This window comes from Rhipicephalus sanguineus, chromosome 3 (genome assembly GCF_013339695.2).
Source record: "Rhipicephalus sanguineus isolate Rsan-2018 chromosome 3, BIME_Rsan_1.4, whole genome shotgun sequence".
NCBI lineage: Eukaryota > Metazoa > Arthropoda > Arachnida > Ixodida > Ixodidae > Rhipicephalus > Rhipicephalus sanguineus.
In genome coordinates this window covers 75533100-75558352 of record NC_051178.1, presented here as the reverse complement: position 1 = coordinate 75558352, position 25253 = coordinate 75533100, and the positions used below count along the sequence as shown (strand labels likewise).

Sequence of the window (25253 nt, the reverse complement as noted above, 5' to 3'; positions counted from 1 at the left end):
GGTGTTCCGCTGCTGATCACGAATGCGCGGATTCGATTGCCGGCCACCACTGCCGCATTTCGGTGGGGCGGAATGCAAAAGCACCGGTGTGCTTAAATTTAGGTGCACTCTAAGGAACTCCGGGTGGTCAAAATTAACCTCGAGTGCGCCACTACGGTGTTACTCATAATGCTCTAGGCTTTCTTTCATGCGGCTGTTGCCGTTGCTTGCGAAGCAGCTCCGAAATTTTTAACAGACAAAAGGCCTGAAGGTTGTCCAGTGTACGACGGAAACTCATCTGGTGGGGGTAGTGCACAGAAAGAAAAAAAAAGATACATTTTCCTAAAGCTGAAAAAAAAAAGATATAAGTTATGATTTGGGACTGGTTGCAGGTCCCTTTTTCACAATAAAGAGCTACATGATATTTGTCCATTACATGAATCTTAGTGTGGATATATATCTTGGGAAAATGATCCAACATACGGTTTATAACATGTGTTTTTTATCATTGGAACGTAATGATTCGAAGGACAGACACGAAAATACACCTTTCGGTTATGCTTACACCAGCAGAATCAAACATTCCAATAAAGCACGTTGGTGAGCCAGTGGGTACATGACTGGAAATCAAAGAGACCTCAAAATTGGACGAACAAAATGAGAGTTCCGTGGCATAAAGATGGAATGTGGAACGTCTCGTTGTGTTCTTGTTCTTTTGTGAAGGGCTGCAATAGAGTACTTGTGCCCATCTTGCAGGAGTTGTTGTCGTGCAAGCATGCACACAGCGCAAGCTCTCGGCTACAGGTGGAAGACCCCGATGGCGCAGTGCAACGCGTCATGGACGCCCCATGGGACGAAGTGGTCTGTCAACACCTAAGGTTGCATACACACTTATTAAGTTGTACAGTACATTTGCTGTAATTGGTTTAGCATAGCTTACCAAATTGCGTTGGCGGGCTAGTTGGTGAGAATCCATATTGCTTTTTTAGCGCAAAAAACGACACCACAAGAAAGAAGACGGAACACAGCGCTACTCTCAACTGACATGGTTTATTGCGTCACTCCACTCTTTATAGCAGCCAGATACCGGTAGGACATGCGCCGTGCACCCTATGCGCACAACCACTACACCTTGGACACCTGAGCGCAATCATGAAAGCGCATCCAAAAAGCAAAATTCAGCAGAAAACAAGGTAATGGAAGGCACACTAATGCACTGCGACCCCAATGATTGAATGAAAAAAGCTTCCGATAATTCTCGGGTGGTGGTGTCACGACTCTTTTTTAAGATAGTAGTTAGTCTAAACAAGGCTTGACAATTGCATTTTTTGCAGTGTTGAGCTAAATGTGAGCCTGTACCAGTCGGCAGAGATCGCTCATCTTCTTTAAGGCGCTCATTCACACAGCGGCCTGACTGACCTACGTACACTTTGTCACAAGAGAGTGGAATCTTGTAGACCACCCCTGCGCTGCACTCGACAAACTTCTGGTGTCTCTTTTCACATTGCGGCTTTTTGTTTTCTGTACAAACACGCCTGCACAACATAGACAGTTTCCGGGGGGCAGAAAATACAACCGGGATTTGGTACCTAGTGGCCACATTCTTAAGATTGTGAGCCACTTTATGGCAATACAGCACTACTACTGGCTTCTTCTCTGTGTCGTTTCTACACTTCTGGCGCTTGCCTTTCAGCTTCTGAAGCAAAACTTCAGAGACCGACGTCACAACCACACTTGGGTAACGCGCATCCTGCAATCTTTTTAACTGCGCGTTAAAGCTCTCGTTAGCTGTGTGATGGCACGATTTCATTAATGATGATTCAAGACACATCATGGCAATGGCACGTTTCACAACCTTAGAGTGCGCAGACTCGGATGGCAGAAGACTCTTACGTGCACGCGGCGAGTACATCCAGCAGGCGTGACCTGCTTGTAAGGAAAGTTGTAGATCCAGAAACTGCAGTTTACCATCCTTTGGGAGTTCATGTGTGAAGGTTAAGCCCTTGCCGTTGTCCTTGAACAGAGATAAAATATCAGCCACTGCGCCAGAGCCTTCGTGGTTAGTTTGTTTTATCACAACAAGGAAATCGTCAATATATCTAAAAATCTGGACCAGGTCATTGTCTAAAACACTCTTAAGAGCACGGTCGACAAAGGATAAAAAAATATTACAAAGAGCAGGCGCCACACACGAACCAATACACACACCCTTTTTTTGAATAAATAGCTGGTTTTCGAACGAGATAAAAGTTGCGCTTAGATAAAACTCAAGAACGGACAAGAATTTTTCTGAGGACAAATTTGGCGGCAGGTACGTCTTCTGTATGACTGGTTCAAGGCTACATGCTACTCGCGGGACACTTCTACCGTGGCCGAGAGGAAATTTGGCTGCTACAAACGTCTAGCAGCTCAGACTACTGAATTCTGGTGGGTGCAGCTTCTGCTACAACTTCGGTCGAGGTCTTCGCCGAGGAAGGACGCAACGTAAGCCGACGCTGGTGGTTACCATGTTCTCGGTGATGTCAGGCTTCCTGACGAAGTTGCACATTTGTTAAGGAAAGGTCCGAAGTTTAGCACGGAACCAAGTATTCCAGCACATGAGCTGCTGGCATTGAATAGGCGCATCTCAAGGAAAGCTGAACTGGAAGACTAGGAACGGTGCCTCCTTCATGGAGTGGGTACCTTGCGTAGGACTGTCAACAAGGACTCCCCACCTTCATCGGCTCTGATCAAGAAAACGGTGTCGTTTTAAATGCGAAGCATTTCTTAGCGAACCTCTGGCACTTTGAGCGTTTCTATCTACGTATCTATCTATCTATCTATCTATCTAGCCGCCTACGTCTGGGTGCTCTCATGATCGCCTCCTTAACTTGGTGTAGACCAAAATTTGCATGGGAGGGTAAGCGGATTTGACGAATATGATTGCCGAGTCATGACATCAATAACTTTAAAATCCTGTCGCGTACGTCGTCAAACCCTTTCCACTAGACACGTGTGGCACATACCCGTTTACCACGGGGCGGCCGTGTGCGGGTATGCGCCACAGGTGATTGACAGTTTATATCTACCCAGGAACGGTGAGAACAGACACTGGTAACTTAAATGCTTGAGCGTTAAGGAAAACCAACATCGGCAGCGTTGAATCAACGATTGGAAAAAATGAAAATTAGGATCCCCGCAGGAATCGGACCGAAGCATTCTGCGTGGCAATCAGGTATTCTACCACTGAGCCACACCAGGTCTATAAACTGGTTCGGAAAAACAGCCTACGCAGGCACAATATCGGTGCAACGTCAAGTGTGGTTGTGGTGCTGGCTATCTAATTTTACAAGAAAGCAATAAACACTACATGATACTCCTACGATGTGCACTCCTACGATACAGGCGTCATATCAGGTTAAAATCTGTAGTTCCAGTGTTGGCTCCGCTTTTATAGCAGTCTAATAAACATTACGTTTGTAATGATTCAGCAAGCTATATTGAATCATTGCTCGATGCCGGAGGAATACATTAACGAAAGTTACATATGATATCCACGTCACCGCACCGTAAAGTGCACTTCGTCCACCAGAGCAATGCAGTGTCGTCTTCATTTCTTACGAGGCTGGGCGATGACCTCATGCTGACCGAGGATGATGCCAGATTGATTGACAGCCGCTTTGTAGACTAAGCTACGTAGGCCACATACGCCCAGATAGTCTACGAATACGACAAACACCATCCACTGAGGTTGGTCTACGTACTACTATCCAGGCCTACCAGCCTCGACGGCCTATACCTCACGAACGCGAAGGGTGGCTTCAGGTTCCAACATTTTGACGCCTCTGTCGACAGACAATTTGCCCACGAAATGACCGAGGCATCCACGAATTCCAACAGCTCTATTATACCACATACTTCACTACACATGGACCTCTCGTTACCACGATCACGACCGGATCCTGTAACATGTCATGACCAGCTGTTGGTGCTCACTTATCATGGGGATGATGCCCTTGTTCAAGAACTGTCAAGAACTTCTTGCACACAAGCACACGGGTTCGTGAAAAGTGCGTGCGTGCCATTGGCAGCGTTACTCAACCGTAAACAACCGGTTATATAACACATATGCGTCTCTTCAACATATATATCTGTGCGTATAAAATTTATACAAATCTTTAGCGACATTTTGTAACGTGACGCTAAGTAAAAAAAGTTACGCCAGATTCACCTACCCGCCACATGCTTCGCATAACGTCGACTCCCACGGTACGTGGGATCTGCCGAATTTTTTCAAAGACAATGAACTGCGGTTGTTATTAAGTGACAAGGAGGGTAATTTTGTAGTAGCCCCGGCTGCAGTCTTCAATGACAAAGCCATCCAGGATGTCGACAAGAACTTTATTCTGTCCACAGCGAAACCTCACAAGGTAAAAAGCAAAGCAGTTTCCTTGTTGGATAACGTAGGCCTCACCAAACTTGCTAAAGGTGTCAAACAATGCAAGGTGCTCGCTCTTGGAAGTTTTTTTCACTGGTAAGACGCACAAATCGGATGTGCCTTTCCGTACAATAGTCAGTGAAAACAATTGTTGGCAGATTTTAGTTAGCCGCTTTTTGCAAAAACAGTTGAATCTGCTGACCATTGAAGATCCTTTTGGCATAAAAAACTCCTCCGATGTTGTTTCCTTTCTGAGAGACAACCACTCAGTTGTCAACTTTCTTTCTGTGGACGTCGAAGATTTATATTATTCGATACCGCACGATGAGCTTTTTCGCTGTGTGATGGCCTGCATCGAAGAAAATGGAGAGTTAGACTTTCGCAATGCTGCTGGAATGTCCTCAGAAAAATTCTTTTCCGTTCTTGAGTTTTATCTAAGCGCGACTTTTATCTCGTTCGAAAACCAGCTATTTATTCAAAAAAAGGGTGTGTGTATTGGTTCGTGTGTGGCGCCTGCTCTTTGTAATATTTTCTTATCCTTTGTCGATCGTGCTCTTAAGAGTGTTTTAGACAATGACCTGGTCCAGATTTTTAGATATATTGACGATTTCCTTGTTGTGATAAAACAAACTAACCACGAAGGCTCTGGCGCAGTGGCTGATATTTTATCTCTGTTCAAGGACAACGGCAAGGGCTTAACCTTCACACATGAACTCCCAAAGGATGGTAAACTGCAGTTTCTGGATCTACAACTTTCCTTACAAGCAGGTCACGCCTGCTGGATGTACTCGCCGCGTGCACGTAAGGGTCTTCTGCCATACGAGTCTGCGCACTCTAAGGTTGTGAAACGTGCCATTGCCATGATGTGTCTTGAATCATCATTAATGAAATCGTGCCATCACACAGCTAACGAGAGCTTTAACGCGCAGTTAAAAAGATTGCAGGATGCGCGTTACCCAAGTGTGGTTGTGACGTCGGTCTCTGAAGTTTTGCTTCAGAAGCTGAAAGGCAAGCGCCAGAAGTGTAGAAACGACACAGAGAAGAAGCCAGTAGTAGTGCCGTATTGCCATAAAGTGGCTTACAATCTTATGAATGTGGCCACTAGGTACCAAATCCCGGTTGTATTTTCTGCCCCCCGGAAACTGTCTATGTTGTGCAGGCGTGTTTGTACAGAAAACAAAAAGCCGCAATGTGAAAAGAGACACCAGAAGTTTGTCGAGTGCAGCGTAGGGGTGGTCTACAAGATTCCACTCTCTTGTGGCAAAGTGTACGTAGGTCAGTCAGGCCGCTGTGTGAATGAGCGCCTTAAAGAAGATGAGCGATCTCTGCCGACTGGTACAGGCTCACATTTAGCTCAACACTGCAAAAAATGCAATTGTCAAGCCTTGTTTAGACTAACTACTATCTTAAAAAAGAGTCGTGACACCACCACCCGAGAATTATCGGAAGCTTTTTTCATTCAATCATTGGGGTCGCAGTGCATTAGTGTGCCTTCCATTACCTTGTTTTCTGCTGAATTTTGCTTTTTGGATGCGCTTTCATGATTGCGCTCAGGTGTCCAAGGTGTAGTGGTTGTGCGCATAGGGTGCACGGCGCATGTCCTACCGGTATCTGGCTGCTATAAAGAGTGGAGTGACGCAATAAACCATGTCAGTTGAGAGTAGCGCTGTGTTCCGTCTTCTTTCTTGTGGTGCCGTTTTTTGTGCTAAGAAAGCAATATGGAGCATAGCTTACATCAAAGCTAGAATGCACATTCCATAATTAGATCTCACCTGGTTTTCTGGACTACCGGGAGTAAATTTCAATTGAAGCGAGTCTCTTGCTGCACCTGCCAAATACCATGTCGCTGCTTCAACCTCTAGCCACAGCAGGTGCATTTAGTAGGGTGTGAAATGGAACAGCAAACTCGTTGTACTTATATTTAGGAGCACGTAGAAAAAAAGCTGTTATCTTGAGTCTTTCTACAAAATATTCCTTATAGCCCACTGTTGGGGCTTTCAACATTACGGCCTAAATGAATGTGATTAACCGTGTATCTGACACAGAGGCTGTATGAAATTCACTGCTAACCTCGTGGTACTATCTCTGCAACCCCATTTTACATATGAAAGCATGGCTGTAATTAAAAAAGAAACATTAACACGAATTCTAAACATGCCACATTTTCGCTTGAACTCATTAAAGGGATACAGATCCAAAATCTGAAAATTTTACATAAATGCTGAAAATGAATTGTCTGTGTGCAATTACATTGAAAAGGAGTCATCACTTAGTGAACTGTTCAGCAGTTGGTCTTATTTTCGACGTTTTTGTGAGCGTGCACCGAGCCACTCGGCCAACGCGAGTTGGAAGGCGTGACGTCACGACACCCTCGTTGGACATTCGGCCGGCTGGCCGCGGCCTTTTGAAGCATGTGTCGTGGCTTAAATGCATAGTATGTATACGTGTCGTGGTTCATCTACTAGCGAGGAAGTCACCTTTGATGATGCACGCCATTTTAGCTTAACTGCTTACTGTTATAAGCCTCCTGCGCCAAGCAATGAAGGGAAGCAGGGGGCCGCGGACGTGCCGGTCAGGTAGTCCGGGCCAACAATGTAGTCCAACATGCAGCGGCAGCAGTAGATCAATTAAAGTTACAGAGGATGTAAAATGGGTGGTTTCATCAGCGTCGTTGAGGCAGACAAGTAGTTATTATGGCTGAATCGAGGCATCGTAGTTTGTCGCTTTATGTTTACCTATGCGGTCAGCGTTCGAGTGCTGTGCAGTTCGTTTTTGCTCGACGAGGCACTGCATGTGTGGAATTTCTCAGCCATTTCATAACTCTGTGCGTACGGCAGCTACAGTCACATCCATGTTACTAGACGCCATTTACAAGTTCAATCAATCAAGATCGCTTGACTTCGTCACGGTGGAGAATACGGAATATTCGAAAGAGCAAGTCTGGTTTGCACGCATTACGCCTAGATGGCACCACCATCCCATACTTTTCTGTTCCTTTTTTTTTTCAGGTGCAGCTCAGTGAAGCGATGGAATGGTCTGTGCTAGCAAATGAAGTCAATTTTTAAATGTGTCCAGGTTTGGCGTGATGGCTGAGCAGCACGTATCCAAAGTCTATGCAGCTTTTCATTCCTAGGAAAGCTATGCCACAGTGTGTCGCAACCTAAAATGCTGCTATGACAGCCTTCAGCGCAGCAGTAGCAAGGCATTTCCTTCCTCTGCGATGAACGCTTTAAAGCCGAAGACTGACTGCGGGGAAGTACGTGTCATACAAAGCGATAAGTTTCCCCGACATTTAAGACGTACCACAATTGCAAGCGAGTAGCGCCGACAGCAATGAGCAAGCACTGTGGCCCCCGTGGCTGCTGCAGTGTCATGACGGGGTGTCATGACGTATTGCGGCTGTTACCAGCGGCCGCTTGGCACAACCTAAAATCGCTAAAAAAAAAACGTTTCTCGTCCTTTCTTTTTCCCAACCTTTTTGTTGTATTTGTCATTTTTATCATTTAAACTCTTCTTCTGCTACAAAACACCGCCTGCAAACTTATCGTTCCGTATCCCTTTAAATTTGCCCATGCTTCTTTTGCTTTGCCTAGACATGAGAATCTAGTTACAGATCTATTTTGTGCTTACCGTAAAATCCCGAGCAAGCGCCCCCCTCCTTTTTTTCATTAGATTCAAAATATGCGCCCCCTTCTCTCCTCCCACCATTTTCACCGTTTCATTCACGGTTTTTATTACCCCGACGAGTGTGTATAAAAACAGTGAATGCATGCACGTTCAATAAAGCAGTACATTAGAAGCAGGCTGTGCATTCTTTATTCTTAGCAGCTCTTCCTCCGCTGTCTTGAATTTTGATCCGCAACCGAGCACTCCCCCCCTTCAAATCTTCCCGTATTATCCATCACCGTAGGGGGGGGTGTGATTGCTCCGGATTTTAAGGTAATTCTGTTGCAGTTTGCCAAAATTAATGGACATAAAACTTGATGATGGACGATGTGCTGAACGGCGGCAACTCGCAATCTGTTTTATTGAGGTGCCTTTTTTTTTTAATACTTTAGTGTGACCGTTAATGGCTGTCTTCCTTGTTCCCGGTCGTCTTTACTTGAGAACGGTAAAGTGTGTTTCATTAAGCATCTTCATTTACTACAGGTGCTTGTATCACATGAACAACTACAACTTTGTGGAAGCCTACAAGGAGCAAGCAATCCTGGTTCAATATCCTTTGCACTATGAATTCGGTGCGGTAACTACAGGATGCTGTCCCTTTTTTTTTTTGTGCCCTACATTACGAGCCTAATTATAAGGAAAGACTGTGGACGAGTTGCTCGCTTCTGATAGCAGTGCCCACTAGTGTAACAAAACTGAAAAGGAAATTAAAAAAATAAATGTGTAAAAACTAAGGAATCAAAACGCAAGAATTTAGATGTTTTCTACGGGAATCGAGCGTAGGAGCTCTAGCACAGAACCTAACTACAGTAACTACATTGTGCTATGGATTCATTCTTTGAAAGGGTGAAGTGGAAGAGCCTAAGAATCTCTCCTGTGCTAACTAGCACACTGCGACACTTAATGCTTCATTTCCCCATGGATGCTTCTACAATTTACACAATGCTTTGCTGGTTAACAGTGCAGATGACAGATTATCTGCTATCAGAATTCACTGTTATGCTTCATTATTCCATGTTACTTCGATAATAAGGAACCCCTAATTTGTTTTGTTCTTGTGGACATGCAGAACTTGTTAACACTGAACAAAGCAAAGCACACTGTGTATTGAAACGGTTTTTAAGATGCAGTAGGATTCATCACTTGCAATAGTTATATAACGCATGTCGAACTTCAGGGCTGAAGTGTTAAGGACGTGAGTTGTTTTCTACTAATTATCGCATTCACAGCTTGAATGCATGGATAATTGTGTAGATGGCCAAGCAAGTAAAGGGGTACTCCTATCTACATAGATTGCCACATGCCCCTTGACTGCAGCATGCTTTTTCCTGCCGCAAGCTTTTCACCAAGATCTTCCAATCGCTGAAGGAAGAGAACTGGGCCCTGCCCATCATGTACACAGTCTGCCTGGACCTCCGGTTATTCGCCTCTCAGGTATGGGTGATTACACAAGCTATGCTATCATCATCATCATCTGCCTACTTTTAGTTACTATGAGGTGAAGGCATCTCTTACCAGTCTCCAGTTTTCGTTGCAGGAGCAGAAATCAGCCAACACACCTTAGAGTTGAAGTTTTCAGGGTATAATAGCCTGCATGACTCAATCATTGCTATAATAAAGTTGAGTTCCAAGCCTAACTTACTTCATTAGTATATCTATTGTATCATTATAACCATTGCCTGCATTTATATTGTTGGCTGAATAGAAGGATTCGGCAAGGAGACCCAGAAACCTCAGTAACATTTTCCTTTTCACAGCCCATTGCTTGTTCCACAGTTTGGGTGTGTATTCTCTGTATTGCAGCAGTTTATTCATGCATTAACTGACTAATTTATTAATCGTATGCTTCCTTATGTTACTCTCTCCAGGCTGACATGCAGCTGTCCAAAAAGAGCAAAGGCAAACCTGGCGAGACGTTGGAAAAAGCAGCAGAATATCTCATGGGCTGCTTCAGAGTCTGTGCCAGTGACAAGTCAGTGAACAGTCGCGGCAATGCCTTTGCATGTGTTGGCTGTGCGTTTCTTCTTTGGATGACACTAAGCATTTTGAGGCAGCATGCTAGCACTAAAAGATATGAAAAGAATCAAGCAATGTGTTACCTAAACATAGGTAGGTGCCAAGTTATAAATGCCAAGTATAAATGACTTTTTTCGCTGGCTCATTTGCATTACAAATATCACACAGTTATGTTGTTTAGCATATCATTGTGCTTGTTAAAATGTTCACACACAGTAGTTTTGAGTTTCGTCAGGAATAAACTAAAAGTATACACTGTCTCAGTGGTGCCCAACAGAAGGTGTGTGCTTTCGTGGTATATTGGAATGCTGATTGCCATCTGTGGCTAGTAAGTTGCAATGCTGCACATAACAGTCATAGATGGCTCCACCATATCCTTCATAGAGAAAGTTGTTTTCCTAGTAACACTTGCAGCAGGTGACTTTCATTTGTGATCTATTCCGTACTGAACAGGATATGCTACTGCATGCAAACATAATTTCGCCAAATGAAAGTGAAATGTGGAATTCCAAGTGTGGGCTAAAAGCAGAGTGCAAACTAGAGAGTGGTTTAGCTAGAACAGCCATTTTATAACTGACTGCCTTAGTTTCTCAGCACTTGGTAAGGGTGACTGAGTGATTGGTTTACCCAAAATAGCATCCTACCTGTGCGAGTAGTTGTTTCAATTGCTGTGGGCCAATTAAGTCAACTGCATGTCTGCATTGATGTGTCATGCAAGCCAAATGTTTGAAGACAAAAGGTGTGGAAAGAGACAACATTGTGCAAGCAGAGAATAATACAAAGCCATGTTTTGAGCTTGTGGGGATGGGGTTTGTATGTTAAGGCTAACCATAGAAGTTCTGGTCATGAGAGGGCATAATGCACCCCACTCTACAGTGCACGAAGGGTACTGCAGCATTTATTGGCTGTCCGACAACATAGTCCTGAGAAGTCTCCAGAGAACGCAGGTTTATCAACCCAAGGTTCAACACGGTGCAACAGTCATGACTGGTGGGCAAAGGCTCGCCACATGACCGGTCAGGTAAACGCAGCTGATAGTCTAGGCTGATTGATTAGTGCTTCGCCAAGCATGAGAATAAGGAGTTGAGGGACCTGTCACGGTGGTCTAGTGGTTATGGTGCTCGACTGCTGATCCGAAGGTCGCGGGATTGAATCCTGGCAACGGTGGCCGCATTTGCTTGAGACACAAAATGCTTGAGGCCCATGTAGTTAGGTGCGCGTTAAAGAACCCCAGGTGGTCGAAATTTCCAGAGCCCTCCACTTCGGTGTCTTTTATAATCATACCTTGGTTTTAATCATACCCCAACAATTATTATAGGTGTTGAGGGAGCAAAGGTCCTATGCAACTAACTTGCCGTTGGCCTACAAGCAAATGCCACTGTTAGACAGCGCTAATCGGAAGAGAAGTGAGCTCGCGTAAAGGGGGTACTGGGAGAGACCAATCAGAACACGCCCCAGTGATTTGTACTCGTGCATAACGCAGTGCTGGGAGGGAGAAGAATGGTTTCATGAGGAAGTAGCTTCGATGCACCAGCCATGTAGCCCTTAGGGGTAAGTGGCTTCCAGATATCGAGCTGGTGAATGGCCACCACAATTTGCAAGCTTGGGGATGAAATGCAGGATGGCACTTCAGTCCCCACAAGCTGTATATAGTATGAGGAATGTGGGAATAGGCTTGCATGAAAAGCTCTATTATGATCTCATAAATATTCTTTGTGGTCAGAGCTATTCTTAAGTCACACAGTAGGTGTAAAGGTAGCATATTCACACCGTAAAACAGTCTTCTGCATGCATTACTGCCCCTTGAATGCATTATCGCATTTAATGCCTGCTTTTGTAGTCATTATGGGATGTCGGGATAGATGTTTTAAATCTTCACCTCTCCATTGCAGCCGGTCGTCCTTGGAGAACTCTAAACGGCAAGGCATGCTCAACTTAGTCAACCAGCTTTTCAAGATCTACTTTAAGGTGAGCACGAAATGGTTGAGTGAGTGCGGGAATATTTTATTATGACTCGTATGCTTTTGTACCAAATTGAAGTGTTTGTTACGTGTGTTTGATGCAGTATGAAAATGTCTGCACCTTGTTAATCCAGCCTCAGGAAAAAAAAAACATAGGTAAACGAATTTCTGCATGAAGAAAATGAGCAACATAAATTCATTGAGGGGTTTTAATTTAAAACTATTCAGTATTTCCTCGAACTTACCCTTCAGGGCTTTTCTTTTTAATTTTCATAAAAGCAACAGCTTGTTATGTAGCTTAATTCAAAGCACTGCGTTGAAACAGGTTTAAAGTTGAGATCCTGTCCATGTCTCCCTCTTGGGTGGAAAAAAATGATAATTCTGTCTCCAATTATTTCACATACAGTTCATTTACCTTGTCGGCTTTGCAAACATGCAAAACATGTAGAACTTGCTCCGTAAATATTATTTTGTCTTGCATTTGTTGCTTGCTCATTATACAAATCTGTATTCAGAGTGATCAAGATAAATAAGCATTTAAAGTGCCAGCAAGACTAATCTGTGCCAGCCCAAAGTGAATTGAAATAAATGTCAAACTTGCCAAAAAGGAACGTTTTAGTGTATGCATCCTCCGTCATTGTCTTGCTTATACAGTTGTGCTCTTCCTATCTGTGATATCAACCCCTCAGTGTCATGGATGTCAAGGTCCCATCATCGGGAGAATAAAATCGGAGCGAAACAGTCTTTGAAAATTAGGGCCCCTGCATACGTATCTTCATGCATCATTCTGATATCTACAGCATTTGCAAAACATCTGCATGACATTAAAATTTACTGCCCGTTGATTTTCTGCGTAAGGTGTGAAGGAGACAGATGCTCGTATGTACTAGTTGGTTCCTGCATGCACACGTGCAGATCAACAAGCTCCACCTGTGCAAGCCGTTGATCCGGGCCATCGAGAGTTCAGCACTCAAGGACCACTTCACCATTTCCCAACTGGTCACTTACAGGTGGGCACAGTCGCAAAGGGGGCAGTTTGGGCAAGTTGGTACATTCTGAGATTGAGTGAGTGTAACTCAATCAATCGTGGCTCGTAGCTGAAAACAGCGGGAAATTAGACGGGCGCAATAAAAGTTGATGTGATGGTGATGGTTGATTGAAGTGTTCAACAGGGCTTCACTGAATATTCACAAAACCAGCAGAAGTGGATTTACTGAAAGGTATTTGTGGGCAGCATGCATGTCTAAAGAGACAACCAACTTGTTCAATTCACCTGCACCTTTCGTTTTTCCAAATGTTCACTCTGCAGTTCCAAGTTCATGCGGGAGCAGTTCAGAAGTGTAGTCGCAGTGTGACAGTAGGGCTTTTCAGAAGCGAAGGCAAAAGTGCCGATGCAGTGCAAGTCTTGTGCATATGTGTTTGCACGTTATGCTTTACATTTCTGGCATTGTGGAGTGCTTGCTGGGATTTTGTTGCAGACATGTAGTTATTTTCTTAAGATTCACATGTGTTGTGTATTAGAAAAAAATTTGGACAGCGAAAATTAGCAGTATGGGAATATAGTCCTCTTGCGACGTGAGGAAGTAAGCTAGTTGGACACAAGAAAAAATACCTGTGTCATAAATAAATGCTCAGAAACTATATTTTATTCCAATAATCGACTTTTCCCACCTGTCTTGGATAACAAACAAGAACTAGTAGCTTTTGACGAGTTTGGATGCGATCATTGCCACTTAATGCAGCCGTATGACCATGGCACCAGTTGGAATGCACAGGCAGCTTTGGTGATGAACCGTCACAAAGAGCTTGTCAACAAATGGATTTCTATTTTTTTTAGGGGGGTATGAGAACTTGCTTACAATGCATTGCGGTCATTTATGCATATCTCTTGCTCAGATTGATGTACACCTGTGAAGGAATTTTTTTGAACAATGGTTATGCCATTGTTTAATATACGAGAAACTGGCCAGAGTCTTTGTGGAAATGCTTCGTTATTTTGCTAGGCCCGCATTTACTATATGGGTATAAATATGTTGTAAACAGACTTGCGGCTGAGCTACACATGACATTATAAGAGGAGGCGTGAGGTAACAGTGTCACCGATACCCACCACTACTTTTCCTAAATGTTCGACATGCATACTTTGTTTATTTTAGTATGTAGTACTTAATTATTGTCTTGTATTTCAGGTACTACGTAGGGCAGAAAGCTATGTTTGACAGTGACTTCAAGAATGGTAAGTTCATTGCCCAGTGCTCCCAATTCAAGTCTTTTTTTTTTTCTTTTTCTCGCGTGTTTTCTCTTCTGTCTTTTTATGAGGCCGTAAATAAGATGAACATTGAGCCCACCCTGCTGTATTTTTATGCATTCTCATTGTTTTGTGCAATGGCAAAAGGTTGCACAGCACTTGTCTGTCACAGGTTGAGGTGTGAGGTTCGTTACTTGTCTGCAATAGCCACATACTGACCGAGACATAATGTGAAAATGCACATATACCTCACTTTCGATGGGAGTTAAAAAAAAGCTGCAGGTGGTTGAAATTAGTCAGTAGATTCCCCATAGCCAGCTATTTAATAAACACCGCTGTTGAAGTTTTCCTGAAAAATGACCGAGATGCTTGACGAAGGTTGGATTGTAAGGTTCCAAAACCTCAAAAAGAAATTCTCTTGCTGAAAAAACAGCTTACCACAGCTGTAACACGGAAAACCTGTAACCATTTAAAGGGACACTAAAGAGCAAAACGATTTTTTTTATATTGCTACTCATTCACGATGCCAAAACCACCACGCTTGCTGTGAGAAGACGCCTAGTAAGCGAGAAATCGCGCAAAAAGAAAATGTGGGTGGCGACGCCACCTTGAAGTTTCCGCACCATTCACCGTGACGTCACTTGTTTCGACGGCGCCTACTAGGGCCTACGTAGTTCCTAATCGGTAAAAATAAAGTACATTGTCCTCTGAGGGGGCCATAGAGTTAACATACCAAGTTTGAGGAAGTTTTGTTGAGCCAATGGCACCAAAATACGATAAATACACTTTGAAATCCGTGATGTCACACGTGGACATTTTGGTATGAAATTTAAAAATGAAACTTTGAACTTCATTTTTTCCTTTATTAGTACACCTATGATGGTGAAATTAACAACATTGTAGTTCTCAAAGTACAATTCATCAATCTAAACCAGTTCATTGTTTCTCTTTAGTGTCCCTTAAATGGTCTTGTGGTCGCCTGCAAAGTCTGCTCATATTAGAAGCAACCCTCACACCTCAAAGGAACTGACTGTGACTCGGGCTAGGCGAGGATAAACTTTGATAAATAAATCAAAGTTTTAGGTGACTAGTTTTAGCAGTGTTTGGAAGAAAGTTTTCCTTGCCACCCTGGTGCTAATAGATGACATTTATAAAGACGTTGCTGTCCTATGTATATCGTATAGTAGTATTGCTTCCTTTCTTGTCACAGCTGAGGAGTACCTGACCTTTGCCTTCCTGCGATGTGACAAGGACTCTGTGCACAATAAACGACTCATCCTCACATACCTCATCCCTGTCAAGATGCTCCTGGTGAGTGCTGGTGGTGTTTGTTTTGTCTGTCACTGACCTGTTCAGTTACCGCATTTACACGATTGTAAGTTGATTCGAATGTGCATGACACAATCGGGTCGACTCGAAAGTGCATGACGGGACGGGTGCCAACTCCATAATTGGAGTCAGCGCCTGTCTTGTCAGGCACTTCTCTTTCCTGTCTTCATAAAAAGTAGCGCCGAAATATTTAAGCAAGAAGGCACATCACCAACTAGTCAAGGCAAAAAATGCGAGTTACGGTGTGCACAGCTGGCTTCACGGCAGTGCTTCACAGCTATGCAGGGAAGCTAGCTTTGTGGCACTACGCGGGGTCATTTTTAGAAAATTTTTTGCGAATCGTTGCTGACGGTGCAGGTTGTACGCAAGAAAATATGGTATATGTTACAGGTAGAGCTGGAACGCTAATGTTATGCTGTTACCATGCCACAGCGTCCCTGATTTCTCGTTTGTCCCGCCGTAACTGGTGGCACTAGTTTCGGCTTCGATTGTAAGTGGACCCCTCAACTTTGCATTTCAAATTTGGATAAAATGGGTCGACCTGCAATTGTGTAAGTACGGTAGTAGTACAAACTGTTGCAAGACTACGCTACCATGCATTAGTACAACCATCTTCCCACTTACCTGCCTGTGCGTTACAGTCTCCAAATCAAGGATGAGCAACTAGCCATTATTCTTTATAGTACATTGCTTGAATGCCAAGGAGGGGTAATTCACAATATATTACCCTTCCAATAACTTTGAAATGTTTCCTGTATGCTAAGAGGTGATCAAGAGTTGCATAGAAAATAAGGATTGATAGGGTTAGAGAATTTTTTCGCTCTGCCCCCAAGAACCCATTTATTCATTTGCATAGGTGATTTCTGCAGTCATGGTCTTCAAGGCACATGTAGCACCAATAGAATGTTGGACAGTAGGCCTTTGCAGATATTTGAATTAACTTCAACATGAATTTAAAACTTCCGCAATTTCTAAGTATTCGAAACGAACGAATATATGTATTTTACGACATGTAACCTGCCTGAAGTGGTAATTTCACTACAATGTGGGGCTGTTATGCTGTATAACCACACATTCAGGGAAAATCTGCACTGCTGCAAAGCAACGCGTAAGGTTAAGTGTTCATGTTACTTCACCCTAATCACGGTGTTAGAATAGGTTAGGTGTACCGACGTTCCGCCTCCGCCACGCAGCCTCCTCGCCGAACATGGGGACGCGCTTCGCGTTTTTTCCGACAGGCTGCGCTGGGTGTATCGAGGCTTCAGGTCAGCCGCTTCAACGGGGGCCGCGTCGCTTACAAAGCTGCATTTGCAACAACTCTTCAACTGCTGGCCGTTCCTTTTTTATCAGGGTAACCGCATATATCAATCTGATTTGAAAGTAAATGCACAACATCAAGAAATTCAGTGGCGGTAGCCAACAGATGAAAATACATAGGAAATATAGCCTCTGCGAACAGCGATAATGAGTTTACAGGTGAACACGAATTTCAAAAATATTTTAGCTCGTGCACAAATAAGGCCACCGTGGCAAATTGCTTGAGGCCACCGTGACAAACTGGGTTAATAATAACATCTGGTGTTTTACGTCCCAAAACCACGATACGATTATGAGAGACGCCGTAGTGGAGGGCTCCGGAAATTTCGACCATCTGGTGTTCTTTAATGTGCACTGACATCGCACAGGCCTCTACCATTTCGCCTCTACCGAAATGCGATCGCCGCGGCCGGAATCGAACCCGCGACAACGGAACACCGTGCCCACGACCTTCGGGTCAGCAGCCGAACATCTTAGCCACTGGTCCACCGTGGCGGACCCGAACTGGGTTAGTCAAAAAGAAAATGGTATTCCCTGAAAAAGAAAGCGGGGGTGAGGGGGGGTTGACGTCTCTCTATATGATGCTTGTAAGAAGAACGCAACACATTTGACAATGGTAGGCTAGAAATTCCTTTCATGGGTTGTCGTTCTGCATGCACCATATTTCATGGATTCAAGCAGCCGCCCACGGTGTTAGTTATTGTTCAGCCGCCTTTGAAACGTTTACACGTGCTGGCGCGTGTTAGTGAAGGTTAACGTCCGTTTACCGACCAATCCATCATGACTCACCATGTGCCATTCTGATTCTGCCTCTCGTTATTCGTCACAGACATGCTGTTTGTTGCAGTAGCAGAAGTAGAATTTTGTGCCCTGCTCTGTGTGCACAAACGTGAAATGGTCGTGCCCGTTTCCTTTTCAGCGTCCTAACCATTTGCTTTCCAGTTTTTCTTTCGGGAATGACAGGAATTGAGAGTGACATATCATATTCCGTGACATCACTGTCTGACCCGTTAAAACTGACACGCCAAACCAGACGAGGCCCCATTCGTGCACATACGTTCGCCAGTCGAAACGCCTGCCGCCTAAATGCTAGCCTATTTGAAATAGCTTGCCCTTGTTCATCGTGTCCTTATTTACGCAAATTATATTGTCCAGATGGGCAAGAAGTGCTCTTTGCCACGATGCATCTCGGGCTACAAATCGTGCACGGAGAAAATTTGCTTTTTCGCTGCTCCGAAGGGTAGTGACCGCTTGAAAACGTGGCCACTGCTATTCCACGGAAAAATCGCAAGTTGCAAACAACAAATTTTGTTTGTGAAAAACATTTTGATGCGCGAGTTGTCACCAAATCATGGGAAGCGCTATTTAAAAGGAAACGTTCTTGTGAGGAAACATTCTTTCGTATCATTTAGCTGCACCATACAATACTTGAGCTAAAGCAGCTTTTTTAGGCAAAAATATGTAAAATTCGTAGATCGTGCCAATGCTGTGATAAAATTCTTGGTGCATAATAACGTATACATCTTGCAGTCTATTTATTTTGAATATGTCAAAGAGCGGCTTCGTAGTCATCGGCCACAAGCTGTCGCCCACTTCATCACATTCTCTTTCAATCCTGTATTTTCCGACGTGGGAGCGGTGCGTCACCTGCTAGTGCACGCCCTGAAAGACATAAATATAGAGTTATTTTATTCAATTACATCAAAGCATCCGTCTTCTCGCATGATGTTTACAGAAATTGCAAATAAGCGGTTCGTAGTAAAAGGTTCTGAAGGCTCACTTGATCTCATATGCGAAATGCCCCTTAACATGACACCTGCTCTTTATATGATGCTTACCGCAAATACATTAATTAATATTTCGAGGACAAATGAAGGGGGAATTCAACACGCGTCACGCAACTGCAGATTTACATTTGTAGACAAATGCGGGCACTATCGTCTAGGCCACGGTGTTGCCGAGGCCGAAGGTGGTGTTTATGAGCTTCACGCCGCATGCCGAACCCTCATGCATAAAACGCTACTAAGTCTTTATATCTAACTTATGTATATGATATTACAATACCACACAATCCTCACAGGGCCTTGCGATATTGCTAAACACGCTAAAACACCGAATGTTAGAAGCGTCAGGTTTGTGCTGGGTATAGCCAGGTGGCCACCGTCCCGCACGCGCCTCCTTTCGGCAAGAAAGGGAAAGAGGTCCCCGATTTCTCCTCATTCCAATGCGTCGTCGCTCCACCTAAACTATTCTAACACCGTGACCCCAATTAACTTTTTTAAGTTTGAAAGTGGGCTGTGTGAGCTTATATGGGCTAATTGTTGGAAATTTTGAAATGTAACATATTTTGCCGCTTATGACTTGCACCCTATTACTATGCAAATCCCATCCCTGTTAGAATTTGCTTTGACTTCACTTTGAGCCAAGAAAGTGATATTCACACAAGACTAGCTTGAATTCTTGAAAATATTGTGTAAATTAGTGGGGTGTTTATGAAAGTGCACATTTTTTTTTCTATAATATATGATATGTACTATTTGAACTATATTTGATTCGAAGTTATTCGGCCAAATCACCGTTCGCTTCGAACCTCAAATTTACTATATTCGCAGACCCCTACTGAACAACTTTCTCGCAGGGAAACGGTTGAAGCTACACTTCCTGTGTTGAAATGAAACTTGATTCCATGTTATCATCAGGTGTCTGCAGTTTCTTAGCATAGTTTTCCATCGTAGGAGTTGGTTCCACATTTTCACAAACGAAAGACAATCTTTTCCTACATCGTAATAACTTTTCTAGTGCAGACTAACACACATCTTTTCCTACATTTGTCATGCCTTCACCAATAACAGCCACATTTGTGGCAATAGTGAAACTTTGGACACCTTGGAATGCTAATGTACCACTTTGTCTTGACTTTGCATGTCTTATTTTAGTAACCTTTCTAACTCTGCCTAAAGCCTTCTGTACTGGCGCCAGCTGAAATGCACTCTTGACATTGCAAGCTGGCCTGGTGAAAATTGGCGGATGATGTCGCTTGTGCGCTCCTCTCCGAAATGCTCAGCTTCCATGAGCATAACCGTGGCTGTCTTGCCTTGTGTAGCAATGTTCTGCTTTCTCTGCATTCAGGGTCACATGCCAAGCGAGGCCCTGCTACGCAAGTACGACCTGATGCAGTTTGCGGAGGTGGTGTCTGCCGTTACGTGAGTCCTGCTGCTCGTTTGCAGTGCCTCCTACTTCCTGCTTTTTTTTTTGTCCTGGCACCATCAAGAAAGCCTTTCAGTAGCTGACTGACTTTTCAGTTCCTGACATTCTGGATCTGCTCAATAATTTGGGGTGTAACAGCTTAAGACGGAGTCTTTCATGGCCATCGCATGTAATGGTGACGTTCATTTTAGATACCACAAGGCACCTCGAATGGCGTTTCTCTCTTGGACATAGACACAAGTTGTTCCGAGTTGTGGACTAATTCATCCTCACGCTGCCAATTGCTACCATCCTGGTTAGCTCGGTAAAGCGACCGCCCCGGAAAGCCGTTGTTCCTGGGTTTGATCCCTGGACAAGGATGCATTTTTCAACTAGAAGCTTTGCTTTTTGTGAAACCCATATGGATTTCCTTGTAGCTTCGTGCTACAAATGGGTTGTCAATCATCCCTTTCACAGTTGAACTATGATGTATGTATAGAAAATTTTCATAACACTCCCACATCTTTAGCCAAAGTGACATGAAGAGCAGAAGTGAAGCTTATAAAAAAGAGAGGACTAAGAATGTGAATGGTAACCTGCAGGTACCAATGCAGTACAGTGGCAGTGTTGTTTTTTATTTCTTTTTGCTTTCTACGCTGCATTTCTGAACGGTTTTAAGTGCAGAGCACTTTAGGGGGCCGGGCTGTCGTAGGCCGTGATTGTATGCTGTCGTAGTAGCTTGGCATAATGCAGGCAAAGCATAGCCATATGAGCGTGCGCTTGTGTCAAAGGGAAGTCTTCCAGTTGTTCTTCAAGTGCCTCGATGATGATATTAATGCAGGCGAAACCACATATAGTGTAGCCAACTGTAGCATACTGAGCGCACACTCGCGCCAAAGAGAAGTCTTTTTCCTCCTGTTCTTCAAGCGCAGGCAAAACCACATTGTATAAAAATTGAAAAAGAGGAAGCAAGCGAAAAATAGAGAGAGAAAGAAATTTAAAAAATAGGAAGAGAAATAGAAATAAAGAGGAAAAAACTCAGAAAAAAACTGGAAAAGAGAACAAGGAAAAGAGGAGGAAAGAAAGAAAAAACTGAAGAGAAACAAAAAAGGCTGCCTTAATTTTTTTAGTTAGATCTTCTTTATTTTACACTGCTTTCAAAAGGTTAACCAAGCTTTGCCAGGGTGACTGCCTCACGAGAAGGCAGTTCCTACAGATGTATTTGCTGCCCTGTGCAGTGATTCAGTGGGAAGCCAAGTGTTAAACATGCAAGAGGTGTTTTAGCGGGGCTAGTTCTGACTGCTTGTAATGCCTCTCACATGCGTGACAGGGAGGGCAACCTGATGCGCTTGGACAAAGCGCTGGCAGCCAACGAGGACTTCTTCATAAAGAACGGCATCTACCTCATCCTGGAGAGGCTCAAGGTTATCACGTACCGTAACCTCTTCAAGAAAGTGTACGTCCCGTTCACTTCTTCCTTTTCTAGCAAAAAGTCACCTTATCACACCATGCCTCAGTTTACCGAAACACGTTCACAATACATCCTGTGTCGACGCTTGCCGCTGACGTTGCAGCCTATGTATATGTCAGGTGCACCAGCTTTTCGTAGTGCTACTTTTGGATAATCCCTTATTGTGTGAAATTTATCACGCTAAAAGTAGACAAAGGCTACGTAGAGGGAACGACATGGAACAACACTCTGCACTATGGCCTATGGTTGTTCTGTGTTATTCCCTCTACGTAGCCTTCGTCTACCTTTAGCACGATAAAGTTCACACTGTGAATGACCAACTGGCCCCTACCCTGGCTCTTCTAATCCCTTATTGCACATGACACGTCGCCATAGTAGCTATGGCTGGCACAGGCAGACATGCGGGTGACAGACTAGAATGTAGGAAGTTTTCAAGTCGTCAGCCTCGGTGGTGCAGTAATTACTGGGCTGCTGACCTGAAAATGGCGGGTTCAGTCTTGGCTGTGACGTTCACATTTCGATGGCGGCAAAATGCTAGAGGTCCGTGTACTGTGCGATGTCAGTGCACGTTAAAGAACACCGGATGGGCGAAATTTCCAGAGCTCTGCACTATGGCATGTGTCATAATCACATCATGGTTTTGGCTCGTAAAGCGCCAGATATTATTATATTGAACTTTTAGAAGCAACTTGTGGTTACAAAAAGAGATGACTTGGTAGCAACATGGGCAATACTAATGTCAGAAACAGCTGTAGTCATATCAAACATGTTGAATAGTCATGCTTTGATAATTTAGGGGCATAATGATGTTTCAAATATGTGCCATATCCCAACACGGACCCAGTCCTTTCAACACTTTTCGAAGCAATCGTCAAATGACCTCACTAGTCGAGTTTATTGCCTGACGAACTGCTTGCCGCACAAATATTTTGCATTCGTTAAAGGGACCGACAACCAATTTTTATGGTACCTGTTTTCTTTAACGCAACGGGAAGGTTACCGGTCAGAGTGTCTAATCATGGAATGCTAATGCGGAAAACGCCATGAAACATTTAGAATCCAAAATTTTCAATCGCGGCGAATATGAATTTGTATACACACAACACATGCTGCAAACAGTGGGAGGTGAGCGGGGGAGCGGTTTATGTCTGTGCGAGCCGTTCGCTGCGCTTGAGTGCACTCCACACGCATGCGCTGCGGCTCCACATGTTCCATTTGTGGCCCCCAGCAGTGCCACTTCTCAGCGTGCAACATCTTTTACCTTGTGAGCAGCACAAAATAGAACGGGGATGGATAATAGTATACATACTGTAATTTTGCGCACTTGTTATGGTGAGCATGAAAGCATCACACCATGTACAGAAAACCACTGATACTGAACGACTTCATAATCCAGTTTCAAGGTTCATCCGCTAGGCTGCATGACATGTCGGTTTTTCGTGACTTTTAAATGCAATTCAAAAATACAAGTCCTACTCTGATCACGAAAAGGGCGCTAGAATCTGTCACTATAATTCACGGGCTTTTCATTTCACCAGGATCTAATCGCACGTTCTGGCCAGTTGTCGGTCCCTTTAAGTATGACTTTGGTTACGGGGATTTGTCACATTGCGCTTTTTCTCTCTTTTAATCCTGGTGGGTGCTCTGGAAGCTATGCAGGGGGTGGGGGTGACAAAGGGGCAAGAAGTTAAGTCAGTGTGCGTCATGACCTTGAGCATTTTATCTTTTTTTCTTCTTATTTGAACGTGTTCACGCACCTCCGACAACTGGATTTCATGGGCTTTATGGTTTGCCTGCAGAAAGTGGGAAAGGGAGATAACTGATGGTAACACAGGCTGAGGACAAGGACAAAAGAAAGACACATTCGACACCACCATAGGTCGGCAAAAATATTGCAACTCACTCAGACTGACTCAAGAACTCCATTGTGCTCTGAGAGCTCACTCGGACTCAGACTCACCGAAATTTTCCTTAACCGGAATCACTCGGACTCAGACTCGCCAAACTTTTTCTCAACCGGACTCACTCGAACTCAAACTCACCAACATATTGCTCAGCCGGACTCGCTCAGACTCAGACTCACGGCTTGACCTGAGCCTGAGTGAGCATGAGTGAGTCGACTCACGAGTCCGCTGGCGTAAAATTAGCTGTTCAGATCATGGTGTAAATGCTGTTTAATGCCAATATCTCACATAATCGGTGCTCTACGTCACTCCTTTTGATCTTGCACCTTCAAATACAGTAGAACCCCACTGATACGTTTTTGAAGGGACCGTAGGAAATAAACGTAAGAGACGGGAAACGTAAGAGCCGAAAAACAGGAAAAACGGCAAAATATTTAGTGGTACAGAATTTTATTTCAATTCTTACGAGCAGCACGAAAATTGGCGCGCTCAGCCGCGATCTAGTCGATGGATAGAAACGCGGAGCTTAGGACGGCCTTATCCACAGAAATGTAATCAACGTATGTGATTTTTTTAATACCAACAGCTGTAGGCATGAAAAAACTAAGCACACGCAATCACGACCGGCGCGGCGAGTCCGACCGCGAACCGCACGCACGACCATGCGAGCTCCAACTAGCTCGAACTCCTCCCGTTCTCCGACAAATAACGATGATGATGAGTCTACGCCAACGCGATGGCGGAAGTGAATGCCAATCTCGAAGGCATTGCTTTCGCAAGCAATTACGTCATACACGCCATGTCTGTGCAATGCAAATCTCAGAGGCTATGCTTTTGTCAATAGTTAATGCCAATCTCGAAGGCCTTGCTTTCGCGAGCAGTTACGTCATAGACGCCATCTTTGCAATTTGAATCTCGAAGGCCATGCTTTTGGTTGCATCAATTGAAAGATTCTGTTGCTTGCGCCTCTCATGCGGCTAATATTACGATCAAACGAGGCAAGCTGCGTGAAAATGCGCCATGGCCGCTCTCTTTGGTAGTCACTCGGTCGGCTCCGGGCGCACTTCGCGACGTATCATACGGGAACGGTCCGACAGTTACGACGTAACAGCGGGGTTCCCAATACATTGTATCCTATGGGAGCTATGCCGGGACCGGCGGAAAACGACGTAACAGCCGGGAAAACGCAGCAGTGAGGAACGTAACAGCGGGGTTCTACTGTAGTAGTTGTATAATCCAGTAATGACGTTTTTATTAGGGGTGTGCGAATATTCGAAATTTCGAATATTTTTCGAATAGTGTTTGCTATTCGATTCGATTCGCACTGAAATTTTACTATTCGAACTATTCGAACTTCCCAAAAACAAATGCAGTCAACGTCCGGTTGAAAGTGACCCCTTCAGATTTTCAATATGCTTCACCTCATTACACTCTCGTATTGCGGCAAAGCTGCCTTTCAAGCTCCGTTACGGCCGAACTTAGCCAAGAGACAGTCAACGTCCGTTTGGAAGTGGTCCCTAAATTTTCAATATGCTTCACCTCATCACACCCCTGTATTGCGGCAAAGCTGCCTTTCAAGCTCCGCTACGGTCGCAAATGTATTAACTCGAGAAAACGCTGGTTCCAATATGGAGATGAAAGATGTGGCAGAGTTGGGGGCTCATTTAATGCTGTTTTGGACCTGAAATGTAGGCTGGAAGTCCGAAAAATCGGACGCCGAAGCTTTTTAGCATCCAAAATTTTAGATGTTCTTATATAT

The 25253-nt window shown here is 44.1% G+C and overlaps 1 protein-coding gene across 1 annotated transcript in view; it reads left to right on the top strand.

Moving 5' to 3' along the window:
• The window catches only part of LOC119386752 (PCI domain-containing protein 2), a 33105-nt gene that overhangs the window by 1050 nt on the left and 6802 nt on the right, over window positions 1–25253 (top strand). The window contains exons 3-12 of the mRNA XM_049413234.1: window positions 736–857; window positions 8546–8639; window positions 9401–9496; window positions 9931–10034; window positions 11971–12046; window positions 12955–13049; window positions 14229–14275; window positions 15498–15598; window positions 20063–20136; window positions 21450–21575. Of these exons, the coding sequence (XP_049269191.1) occupies window positions 736–857; window positions 8546–8639; window positions 9401–9496; window positions 9931–10034; window positions 11971–12046; window positions 12955–13049; window positions 14229–14275; window positions 15498–15598; window positions 20063–20136; window positions 21450–21575 (935 nt within the window). The remainder of the gene's footprint in view (window positions 1–735; window positions 858–8545; window positions 8640–9400; window positions 9497–9930; window positions 10035–11970; window positions 12047–12954; window positions 13050–14228; window positions 14276–15497; window positions 15599–20062; window positions 20137–21449; window positions 21576–25253) is intronic.